The sequence below is a fragment of the Cyprinus carpio genome, chromosome B10, assembly GCF_018340385.1.
Source record: "Cyprinus carpio isolate SPL01 chromosome B10, ASM1834038v1, whole genome shotgun sequence".
Lineage (NCBI taxonomy): Eukaryota > Metazoa > Chordata > Actinopteri > Cypriniformes > Cyprinidae > Cyprinus > Cyprinus carpio.
This window is the reverse complement of record NC_056606.1, coordinates 9796959-9809844: the sequence shown is the minus strand read 5'-3', so window position 1 is coordinate 9809844 and position 12886 is coordinate 9796959. Positions and strand designations below refer to the sequence as shown.

General features: G+C 40.3%; 1 protein-coding gene across 1 annotated transcript in view; it reads left to right on the top strand.

Annotated features, from left to right (window-relative positions):
• Positions 1–11513, top strand: part of LOC109093379 (protocadherin-1-like) — an 85937-nt gene extending 74424 nt beyond the window's left edge. The window contains exon 5 of the mRNA XM_042732399.1: positions 7873–11513. Within this exon, the coding sequence (XP_042588333.1) occupies positions 7873–8246 (374 nt within the window). The 3' untranslated portion in view covers positions 8247–11513. The remainder of the gene's footprint in view (positions 1–7872) is intronic.
• Positions 11514–12886: the final 1373 nt, after the last annotated feature.

The window sequence follows — 12886 nt, the reverse complement described above, 5'->3', positions numbered from 1 at the left end:
AAATAGAGTAGTACTGTGTTCAATAATGAATCAAATCTTCCTTGAAATCTTTTTTGCACTTTCTGGAGTGAAAAATTTAGAGGCTGAGATTAGCTTAACAAAAGCCCCATGCTGAGTCGGTAGAGACTGAAGGATGGTTAGACATGATCAGTTGGTTGAAATGCTACTTGTTGTGCCCTCAAAGGCCCCTCTCACTCCAAATATGAAGGGTTTTATAACCGAGAAACGACCTGCTTTCAGAAATCGCCTTGTCACAGAGACAACATGGGATAATAGATGTCCATAATGCTTCAGCACCTGAAAATGTATGTATCCTTCTTGGGATGTCTTTGCCATTATGTGAAGGATTCCCAGATCTGTCTTATTTTGTGTTATTTTCTCGGCTGATTTCTCTCATTTTCTTTGTCTTTCCTGGTTGCTCTAGAGAGGAACATGATGTACTCAGCAGTGCCAGCTTGTTAGAGGAGCTTCTGTGTCTGATAATAACCTCAGCATGTCAGGCAAAACCAAGCTGCGTCATTTTCCCTCCGCAAGAAGACGACTGCCACAAATTATTACCGAAATATAGACATCATTGTTTTTTTCATGGTTAACCACAGGGCACCTGATTTTTGATAATAGATTCTTATAATTACATGAGCATTTTGCACATTTGATTAAAACCATGGACAATTGTGGAGTCAGACAGATTCTTTTCGTCTGGTGTGCTTTTACGTGAACTGGACTGTAATTTCCGGCTGATTAGAGCACAGTGGCGCACTCAGAAGCAGCAGGTAGAAGGAAAGAGATGGAGGGAGGGTAACGAAGGGAAAGAAAAAGTGGCAGATTGGAGAAAAAGTAAAAGAGGATGGGAGGGGGTGGGAGAATAAAAGCAGAAAAGCAAGGTAGAGAGAGTCATTCGGAAAAAGCACTAGAAAAAAGAGGATCAGAGAGACAGAGAGAGGGCAAAAGGCTGAGGGTACGTTAGAAAGTGTGCACGCTGGATCAAACAGGAGGTGTTCTGTGAAATCTCAGGAAGAGCAACATGCCCATTTCCCCTCCCCACTACCCCTCGGCTGGAGATCAGACAGAAACGAAACCTGCCACAGATCCAGGAGACCAGTCATCCCACTGGTTCCCTGATGCAAGAACACTGCAAACCCACCCTTACATGTGTCTTAAAATGAAGGACGGGCGAGTTTTGCATGCTAAGGTGGTCACGGCGAAGCGCCTGTAGCGTGCAGTTTACCTTTTTTGTGCTCTTTCATCTTTCCTTTTTCTGACTTCGCTTTGGTCTCTACCAGGTTGTGTGGTGTGATTAAGGCTGTAAACCTAGATGGTTTCAAGCTTTTGTTGTACAGAGAAAACACCAAAGTGTAGTCCAAAGCCCATACACAATGCCAATCACAATTAATGCCAAAACACACATGCGTTTAAGATGTGAAATGACATTTATGAATGCACTAAGCTACTCGTAGCTTTGAAGGGCAGTTATAAACAAGCTACAGTCTTTTACAGCCAATTAATGTGTATGCTCACATTGAATTAAACATGAAATTTTGAGACAGAAATAATGAATTTTTTTTTTCTTGTAGAATGTGCTCCAGTTATCATCATTTTATTAACTATATTTTAAAAAGATGAATTGAGTAAAATTGAATCAACTGAATAAAACTTGTGAAGTGCATGTAAACACACTTACTGATGAATTAAGGATAAGGTGTATGGTAAGCAACTGAAATACTACACCAATGAATAAACAGTTTCAGGTTTTTTTATAAACTTTATGAACCAAGAGGGACTGGACTTTTATATATTTGATTATGATAAGATCATGAAATATTAGAGTGTATTAATAATGGTTATATTTCCCTGCCTACATGTACAGTACATAGCTTTGGCCTCATCAGCCATTTTTAAATATTGTGTACTTATCAATCATGCATAATTAGATATATTTAGGAAAGTAGGGTTTCACATCTAAATGCATGCTTTCTTTTCCAGTTCACCTGAACCAACTTCTAGGCTATACCTGCCTACATAGAGCCACAAGGATATCACAAACAAACTTTTCTACACTCCCAACACCTCACCTTTCAAACACCATCTGTAGCACACATCTTTCTTGCACAAACACTAGTGCTCACACTATTACTTCACAAACACATAGACAGTAGAATCGTCTAACACAGCAGTTCTCAATTCCAGTCCTCATAACCCCCTGCTCTGCACACCTGATACAGATAATCATCTCGTTCAGTGCGAGCTCCGTGCATGAACTGTGTTCCGATTGTCATGGTCTCTACACAGTGTTCATTGCTCCCTACTCCCTGAGCAGGGGAAATCTGTTGAAGTTTACTTCACTTCGGAACATCCATTCATGGATTTGTGCTGCGCAACGTCTTCACAGACGGACAAGTGTGACATCATATACCTCTGTAAATAAATACAATTTAAATTCACGTCTCACACACTTCGATGCACTTTGAATGGAACATATACAGGTATGTTCGCTTCGAGCTGGAATCATGGCGGAATATCCTGTGATGTCAACATTCTCAGGGCACTTGCCTTCGAATAGAACAAACGTCTGAAGTGATAAGAGAGACATACAAAATGTGCAGAGCAGGGGGTCGCGAGGACTGGAATTGAGAACCGCTGATCTAACACACATGCTCCTTTTCCTACACACACACTATCCCTCACACACGCAATTATATTCCAAGTTCACCACAGACTTTTTCTCCCACACATTCTAGCCCACTCTCTCTCTCTCACACACACACACACACGCACACACACACACACACACAAACAGGACTGTAGGACTCTAATGTGTTTGTTCCAGAGGGGCGAGTTGATCTATTCCACTTGGTGAGATATAAAGCCTCTTTCCTCCTCCAGTAAACGCCCTCTTTTACACTATTCCAGACCTCTTTTGATGTCTTGACCATGTCGGCCCCTGCTTATTGGGATTTTTTTGAAGCATACGTACGTTGGTGCGGTGGTGGAGTCAGTGTGGTGTTTTCGTGTGGAGAGAACTGTCAGTTACTGTATGTTGTGCCGGTGGAGCCGCACAGAACTCTTTTTAATGAGTGCATTAAAGCTGCATGGATGTTCAAGGCCAGTGGAGGTACGTCCCCTGGGCCCCAGCGTCTGCCTCAGGGCTGCCATCTGTAGAGCTCTTGCACATTTAAAGGTCTCCACTACTTGTCTCATCATTTTCTCTGTCTCTGGAAGATGAAGTAGTTTGGAACTGTGGTGAGAATCGAAAGTGGAGAGAAAGGTAACATGGCAGGCAGAGAGTGCAGATCAGATCAGATCTTAATGTTTTGTGGTCCGCAACACATTCCTTAGGATGAAACATACTTGCAACTATGGGAATTCCAAGATGGGAATCATGAATAATTTAGTGGTTACTATTGCTCTTAAGTATTCTGGTTCCATAGACAAAATATATTTGAAGAAAAACAATTTGATTGGCAAATGATGAGCTAATTTCAATAATATACAGACTTTTGAATGATTTAAATTTTTTAGAGGTGATTAATGCAATTAATGAATTGACCTGTGTGCCTGTGGCTTTTTTTTTTTAATTATCACTTTTAGTTTATGGACTTGTTTGTTTCATATCGCCTTCCCGCTAGTTTCCTGCCACTCATCAGTCACCATGAACATTCATTAATCAGCATGCCTGTTCACCCTTTAGTTCCTTATCACTGTGTATTTAAGTTCCTCTGTGTTCACTCCTCTTTTGTCCGGTATTATTTGTGCTATGCACACTGTTTTGCAGTTGGCTTACTATTTGGATTAGAGCTCTGCATTTCAGCCCGGACCCAACGCCCCTCGGGCCGAGCTTTGGGCCAATTTTCACATCATAGTTCAGACATGGCCAGTGTTTTAGGCTTCTCCTTATTTTTATATTTTAGACACCCATCATTTAGTGATGAAAAAAATTGCAATGCTGGTGAAAACAACACGAGACCGTGCTACCGTGACTGTCAAGAGTGGCTCGACTGTGTTTATTGTCCCGCCAGCAGCAGCATGTATGGTGCGTGCCGTCAGCGCAGCTGAACATTTCATGCGGTCAAATGAACACAATAGGCTTAAGCTCGCCTTTAGAGAGAAGTGCATCTTTATGGATTATAATTATGATTATAATGAAGTTTTTGTTTTTGATTTGTTTTATTTCATTAAGTAGTAATTTAAAGCTTTCTATAGATATATCTATCATGTCTGTGAGGCATGTATTAGCTGAGTTTTGGTTCATTTTTGTGAAGTGTTCCTGTTGCTTTTTTATAAAAGCACAACATTTTGTTGATATTGTGAGTGCATACAAATAAAAGTAGACCCTGTGCAGTTATGAATGATATATTACTCTTACCTTTATGAGCAAATATGACGGCGTATCCACTGAAAAAAAATGCAAGTGATCGCGCTGGTGCATTCATGTCCTGCAAAGCATGCTTTAGCTTCCACTCTCCACACAAACTATTGGATATAACGCACATTTATCTAGGTTTAATGTTTAACCTCTGGAGTCGATTAACGCGTATACGCGTTTTGGGGTATTTTCTCCTGATAACCCCGAAAAGAACTTAAATTACACCTTAAGTTTTGATCGTACAGATACGTGCAATACATCAATCGAATCTGTAAAGGGTCTACTTTTTTTTGTATACAGACATAATAACAACAAAAACTTTGTGCACTTATAAAATAAAGATAACAAACAAGGAGTGCTGTCTGCAGCCTTTGTCTGCGCTGATCTTCAGATACAAATGCGTCATTAAAACTAACTTTAACTCAGGGACGTTTTCGTTGGGGATGTTTTCGTCCACTAGGGGGTAAAGCCTAACACTACTACTTCCAAAATAAACAAGTGCTGCTGAAAACAAATATTCTGAGATAAAGTAATCCATATGAAAACAACGCGATGTCCGTTTTTCACGTCTCCCTTCATTATCTTATAATGCGACCACGCCCCCGCGCCGAGCGCGCTTTTGAGATTCAAATGTTTCACTGAAGCGCGCGGCTTTTGAATACGCCCACACAACAGAAGACAACGCAGCGAGACTGTTCTTCAAGTTTTTATTATTTTACTGTTTGCTTCACGATGAGAGGAATAAGACATAATTCACCCCCAAAAAGATGTGATGTGGTTGAGGATTTGAGATTTGGATTTCCTCAGAAAAAAGAATGAAGCACTTTATTCAGCAGAGTTCATAAACATGAGTAAGTCTCTTTTTATTTATTTATATACTTGTACTAGTTTTCACATAACGTGTAAACATTTTACTAGTTAGACTTTTTCCAAAGACTTTTTCCAAACTATAATTCCTGACTAAATGTACAATCAAGTGAAATATTATGAAGTTTCAATAACAATATACACTACTATACCATTCAAAAGCTTGATGTAAATAATATAAATGTAACAATAAATGTAACTGTAACAAATGTAACAAACATTGCTGTTCTTTCAATTTATCCCCCCTAAAAAACCTGAAAAAAATATTCTCAGGTCTTTTCAACATTAATAATAATAATAATAATAATAACAATAAATGTTTTTTTGTAGAAAATAAGATTGTTAAAGGATTTCTGAAGGATTGTGTGACTGGAGTAATGATGCAAAAAATTCAGTTTGAAAGTCAGCTTTGATTTTTCCTAATAAACTGTTTAACTGCACTCACAAGTGAATATTAAATTATGTTGTGGGATAATTAAATATATTCTAAATAAACTACAAACATAAAATTATATACATTGATTTTGTCCTCACATTCTTTCTTGTAACTCATCCCTCTCAGTGACACAGCTGACTGAATGGCTCATTATGCAGCTCATTATGCAGGCCTTTGTCTTCTCAGGTGTGAATTCATGATAGTTGACGCCTATTCGCATATGACTTTTACCAACAAAAAGTGTCTTAGAAAATTCAAATCAATATATTGTTTTCTGTAAGTGAGTAAACAAGATGATTTTCACATCATTTAGAAAAAAAAAAATTCTAGGCTACAAGCTCCAGTTCTCAAAATTCCTGGGAACCAATGGTCTGTATGTGTTTTATTGCCTTTTTCAAGTGATTTAACATTTTTAGTTTTTCACTAACCACGCATAACATTTTTTTTCTCAAAAACACAATCATGTACATACATGCTGCTCACATATTATTATAGCCTAGTTTGTGCTGATTACAGTGAGATTAGACTTTAGCCATTTAGATATTTATAAGAAACTGAAAAAAGCACAAACGTCAGGGCATGACAAAACTTCTCCAGGCCCCAAAAATACCCTTAGACTCCAGAGGGTTAATGTTTAAACATTGTTATATGCTTGAACTGTTTTATATCTATAGATTTTATTTTAGGCAATTTGTGATGATTTGATAAGGCTAAATTGATCAAACATAGGTTCACTGTCTGCCGCTGGCTGCTTGGTCGTTACTTAAAAAAAAAAAAAAAAAACTTAAATTTTAACGAACAAAAAATGCTCCAAATATTTTTCTAAATTAACCGATTAAAAAAAAAATTAAACGATTTATAATCACTTTGCCATTACATGCAAAACTGAACTATTTTAATAGCTGAAACAGTAGTATAAGCTGTTTTGTTTTATACATTTTTATATCTTTGGAACTAAACATTACATCCTGAAGACGCATTGGGGAAAATGCCACATTTGGTTTTATTCCAATAAATTTTATTTTATTCACAGCACTTTGCTGAGCATTGGTGTTTCCCTATGCACATGGGCAAGAATGTGTAATGTTGATTTTGTGCTAATTTGATCTATTATTTAATGTTTTTTTTTTATGTTAGAAATGTCTGTAGAAAATGAGAATTGATAAAATATGAAAAACATAGGAAACAGCAGAAAGAATACACTCGCATCTATTCCCAAATTGTTAGCGATGTCATAGAATTAAGTCCTTTTGTTATTTTACGTTTTTTATAGATTTTTTTATAATAAAAATTCTGCTAGAAAATGTATGCTGAATAAAAAGGCCACGGCCCCATATCCAGCAACCCAAGGTGGGTTCATGACTGAGAGGTTGAAAACCTGTTGTGAATGCCCAAGGGTGAGGAACATGGTCCACAGAGTGGAACGGATCCTGAGAAAGAGTGCATGTGGTTGGCGGATTACAGGGAGTGTGTGTTAATGTAGCTCTCTGTGTGGCTCTGTCTGAATGAGGTCACTGGGTCTCGGCCCTATTTAATTAATTAGGGAACAGCGGAATAGAAAATGGATAGCAATCAGAGGCTCACTAATTTCAGACCTGCCAATCAATAAGCCTTAGCGCTGAATTTTCCTTCAGGGGCCTTGGTGGGTCTCATTTAGTGTTGAATGTAGGATACTGAATGTGAGCGTGCCTGTATGTGTATATGTACATAAATATTCAAGACATGTATATCGAGGGATTGCAGCCCAAGGGACATAAATGCAGTGAAAAGTGAATTGCACTTTCGCCCTTTTGCCACCAAACTTCCAGTACGTATGTGGGCATGCAGACATTTGAATGCACCTAGCAAACGTCAGTCGGCATTTGAAACCATTTCAATTCAAATGACTTGAAGGAATCAAACCAGAAGAATCTGACCCACAGTAGCCACTGAAGAAATCCCAGTATGCAGTGCATAACAACAGCACTGTGCATAGCAACAACTGCCTCTCACATAGCAACCACACCACAGTGCATAGCAACCACTGGCAGCTTTTTGTGTATTCCCTGTTAGTTGCTTGCATTTGACGCTAGGTGAACTGTAGTGTCTCTGTGATTCACCCGGTAGAAATTAACTCAAGCATATCAAAACAAGTTTTGATTTGCTATTCTTTAATATCATTTACTCATCATTAAAGACTGCTTTTTTGTGTGCCTTCCTCTCACAGATATTCGCTCACTGCCTGATGTTGCCATGACGGGAAACTGCAGTCAGGAGTGCAGTGAGCTGGGTCACTCAGATGCGTGTTGGATGCCTGGTCAGCCTTCGCCCGTCCGCAAGACCCGCAACCCACCTAAACTGTCCACGTTTGTGCCTTATCAGGAGAGGGGGAGCCTGGGACGCCTGGCCAATGGGAGCGTGAGGCTGGGAGGAGAGGAGAATAGGCCACGCCTCCCACCTTCCCGTAGTGCCTACTCCAGCAGTGACCACACCCCAAGTGACCACGCCCCACTGGAGGAGGTGCCTTTGAGCGTGACATCAGAGTTCCCGCCTACCAGCCCCCGCTCCAATCACGCCTCGAAAAGAGAGATATACCTGTGAGATAACCACACCCACCATCTTTGATCGACGCGTATCAGAAATTACAGAGACAGAGTTGCGAAAAGAGAACATCGAATTTGCAACAGGATATCAATCGGATAGTGGAAAAACACGCTATTGTCATAATGTCAGAGTAGATTGATTTTATTTATTTATTTATTCATGCATTCATACATCTATTTATTATCACTTTTAACATGTTTTATTGTTCCTTTTAACTGTTTGTACTGTTTTTGCATACCATCAAAAACATCCAACGCATACTTTTATGTGACTAACCAATGTTTAGCTTCGCTAGCCTACAGAATGTTCATGGCTTCTTCTACTAGATTACCAAGTGCTGAAGTGGGCAGGAGATACTGCTGTAAAAGGGTCTTGAGCCACATCCAGAGTGTCTAACACTCTTAACTTGATCCTGTCCTCAGAGGAGAGCAGTCTTTATACATGTAAAACGCTGTAAATACATTTTTATGGTGTATATATGAATATTACTATCAGGCTCAAGTTGAAAAATAGTGACAAAAGTTACATCTAAATCAGCCTGAACACCTGAAGTGTGTGTCGGTACCACTGCTTTCGAGGGTCTGAACGTTTGTAATGGGCATATGGGAATGTGATAAGATGAGCTGGAGTGGAGGGAAAAACGTCCTGTTGGTGCTCCATGACCCTCGTTGTGTCCGTCTAGGATCCAGATCCTCACCTGCTGTACTGTATGTCCATATGCGCACTGCAGCACAGTGTATAGTTGTGTGTTTGGTGAGGGCGGGCAGTGGGTTTAACAGCGATTAACTCACTATGACAGACCTTAACATATGCCGGTGTGTGCATTCGTGCATCAGGGGACCTACTGTCACGAAAAGTTACACATGTGGCTTCTGGCACATTAACATGCTATTCAACAGATGAGAATGTGCGTGCATACTTTTGTGTCATGTGGCAGAACTTGTGTTTTTTGGCACTGTGAATCTCTCCTGAACTCCCACGATGTAGTGCAAATGCTGCCTGGCACTCGCAAAGACGCCTACGGCTCACACAGCATAGCCTCAGTGAGGAGGAGACCACCTGCCTCCCCTCAAATTATCAGTAGAGTTTTGTTAACTCAACGGTGTGTTAAGTCCACAAACACACTAAGCCTCCATCAAATGGGTCCATTTTCACCACACTCATATTCACGGTCTTGTTTTCTTTGTTTACATAGTTTTTACAGTTTGAAATGAAATCTTTGTGTCCTATTTAGACTTTTTTGGAAGAACAAATGTATCAATGCCTTAAAACAGTTGTATATAACAATCACAATGGACAAATTAGACTGATAATCCTGTCTTGTCTTTCGCATGTCAATTGTGCATGTTTTTTTCCACAATCGAAAAATGACAAATGTTACAAATGATAACATCACCATTCGCCATTTGCCTATTTTCAGCCACATTGTTTTTACATAAATGTTCTGTCCTCCATCAATTGGGTATTTCTTCGGGTTCGTTTTTTTCTTTGACACTGTGCTGACTATCTAACCTGCTCTAAAGCTGTGTCTCCCTCCATTTCAGAGAATCTCTGGGGGACCATTTTGACAATGACTATCTAGTGTGCTCAAGAACCATATATCTGATGGACATTATCATTACTATTGCATCACGGGCATCGCCTCAATATCTCTCCTTTTTCTGCACCTACTACAGCACAGTACCTGCCCAGATCCCGGCGCTTGGGCGAGCATGCTTTGTCTGCAGGGGGTTGACGATGGGCATTTCCTTAATTAGGGTGAGTAATGAATGTGGTGCAGTTGGCATATGTGAACACTCCAGCCCCCAAAGGAAGCACAGATCACAGAAAAAGATCTCGGTCCAAACGCTTCAATTGTTTAGCGAGTCGCATTTTTCACTGCACTTACCTCATCGCGACTGCCTTCAGCACCTCTCGCCGAATAATTAAGGCTGAAACGTATGGAAATTACTGGACGTAGCCATGATTAAATAAGGCGAATGATTATCCCACCCTAAGGAAAGAAAGCACATTATGCTGTTTTCAAAGCCATTTAGTGACTCTGATATGGAAAGAAAAAAAAATCCAGCGAGAGTCATGATCCAGCGTAATTAGCCCAGCTCACTTTTCCTTCGTGCTGCAGCCACGCTCTTCCCAGGCAAACGTGTGAGATCGCTGACCTGGACTTAACATGGCTAAAAGATAGAGATGACCACAAAACTCTACCACCACTTAAAGGCTTTCATCTACTCAAACTCTGAGTGGAGCAGGTTCTGACCTTCCTCCACTCTGATGCCGGCCTGAGTCAGATAGTCTGAATTGCAGGTTTTGACTCCTCTGGCTTCATCTCGGCTATTTTATTCCTAGTAATTCTAAGGCTAGACTCCTGGAGTCCTTCGGCCCAAAATGCCGGAGGACGGACGGAGGAGTGTCCACTTCTCGTGGTTGTTTTTTAAACTGGTGTTTAGATGTGTGCTCTTTCACTGTTAGATGTCTGGATGTGATGAGACAACCGTAACGAACGAGGGAGTCTTTTCTTCGTCCTTAGAGTGAGACTTTTCTACATAGACTAACGAAAACTGGTGTTTGTGGTAAACATCTCTTAAAAAGTGTTCTGTACATAGCTCTCCACATTCCTCGTGCGTGGTGTCAAGCAGGCAACGAGTTGAGCATGAATTCCAAAGATAATTGGTAGAAACCGTTTACTGTTCTTGCTGAAATGTTAGTGCCGGTTCAGAAACCTTTTCTTGAGAACTAAAGCGACGTTCACTGCACAAAACTCATCTTCACCTTTCACCCCAAACTGAAGACAGCTGCCTTGAAAGTATGTCTTTTGCAGGAGAGTTCAAAACTTGTTATCCTTAATTGTTGGTTATATTTATATAGGACTAAAAATGCTTGTGATGATCTGTTTTTGTACAGTTTTATGTACATGCAAGTGAAGCTTTTTAAATCTTACAACAAAAGCCGATGGCATATAAAAATCGTAAAGTGTTTATTGAGATGTGCACATCTTGCCTTGGATGGATTGATCTTTTTTGCCGAGTCAGTGTGAATGTGGCCGTCGTATGCCTGCACCGTAGTCATTCACTGGCTCCTGTCACCGAGGGCTTTATCAGATTTTATGTTTATTGTGAACAGTGGATTGTCCGATCCGACTTGTTTGTTTGATTCCCATGTGTTTTGTTTTGTTCCGTTTCCGCATGTTGAAAACAAACCCCTTGTAATAAGTCCTTGCAAAGTTTGTAATAAAATGAGTGAAGAAAATAAAAACAAAGAAATACATTTGCTTGGTGAGTCATTGTTTAAGAATGAATCTAGGGACTGTGATCTCTCCATAAAACTTTTTCATTAATAAAGCAAATTGGTCTGACAAAGACTCATTTTTTTCTCTTTCTCTCTATCTCTCTCTCCCATTCTGGGTCTCTTTGCCTGTGTAAACAGAGAAAGAGGAAAAGGTTACGGTTTCGCCAGACTGACAGGAACTTAATAGAACAGAATAGCGAATGTGAGATCTAGTAATGTGAAGCTCTCACTTCACAAAAGCTGTCCATCAATATTAATGATCAAAAAACACAAGACCTCGAATTTTCTCAGTCTCGGAAACCTAATTCTCTTCTCTACAAGGAGTTAAACCGTTACACCCAAGACCTCCCAGTACTCGACAGCACAATAAAGACGAAGCCATAAAGATGATAACGCTGAGATGAAAGACAATAAATCAATCCGGCTTTCATTTGGTGTGCTGTCTTTATAGATATGCCACAATGTAATTCGCGCACCTCTGAAATGATAGCTTTCACAGATAAAAATAAATGGATGTGAGCCAGCGAACAAACGCTGTGAAAAGCGAGAGTCATAAACAAGTTAAAAAGAATATCAAACGTACAAGATGGAAAGTGAGGTAAATACTTGGAGCAAGTATGTGAGTAAACAGGCGAATGTGAGAAATGCACATTACGCTGTCAAGTGCATGAATAGAATCGGTTAGAAGGCCAAACTGCCCTCTAATGGTCGTCAGGGGAACTACAACTCCCCAAAAAAGGCAAAGGATTAGCGTTTAATACCTGATACTCAACAGTCAGGATTAATGAATCAAATAGCCTTCCTTTCTGCTGGTGTGCTTCAGTTTCTTGTTGACATCACCTACAGCGTACGCGTTCCCGGGGATGGCAGATGAAACGAGTGAAGCTGCATGAATAATAATTGAGATCAAGATGATAGTGGTTTCTGGACCACATAGAAGCACATTTCACATACAGGGATGGTCGTAGCAGCTTATTTAACCGAGGCTGCAATGGGAGGACCCACTGTTTTTTTTCATTAATCTCCTTCTAATGGATATATTTTCGCCTCACACTCTGCAGGCTGAGCTTTAAAAAGAGCCTTTTCGCTGTTTTTGTTGTTTTGGGGGTTTTTTTTGCATGCGTGCGTGCGGCTGGGGCATTTGTTTCTTGTTGCAGAGGGAGCCTCTGCAGAGAGGGTCTTTCTTCAAGATGAAACTACCCCCTCGGCTACTGCCTACTGTTGATGTGCTGTTGCCATAGAAACCTGGCCCCTCTCTCTTTCTGTTCCTCCCTCACCCACGCTCCTTCTCGCTCGCTTCGTTAAGCGCGGTGCTGCTGGCAATTAGAAGCAAAGCCAGCGGCGGGGACGGC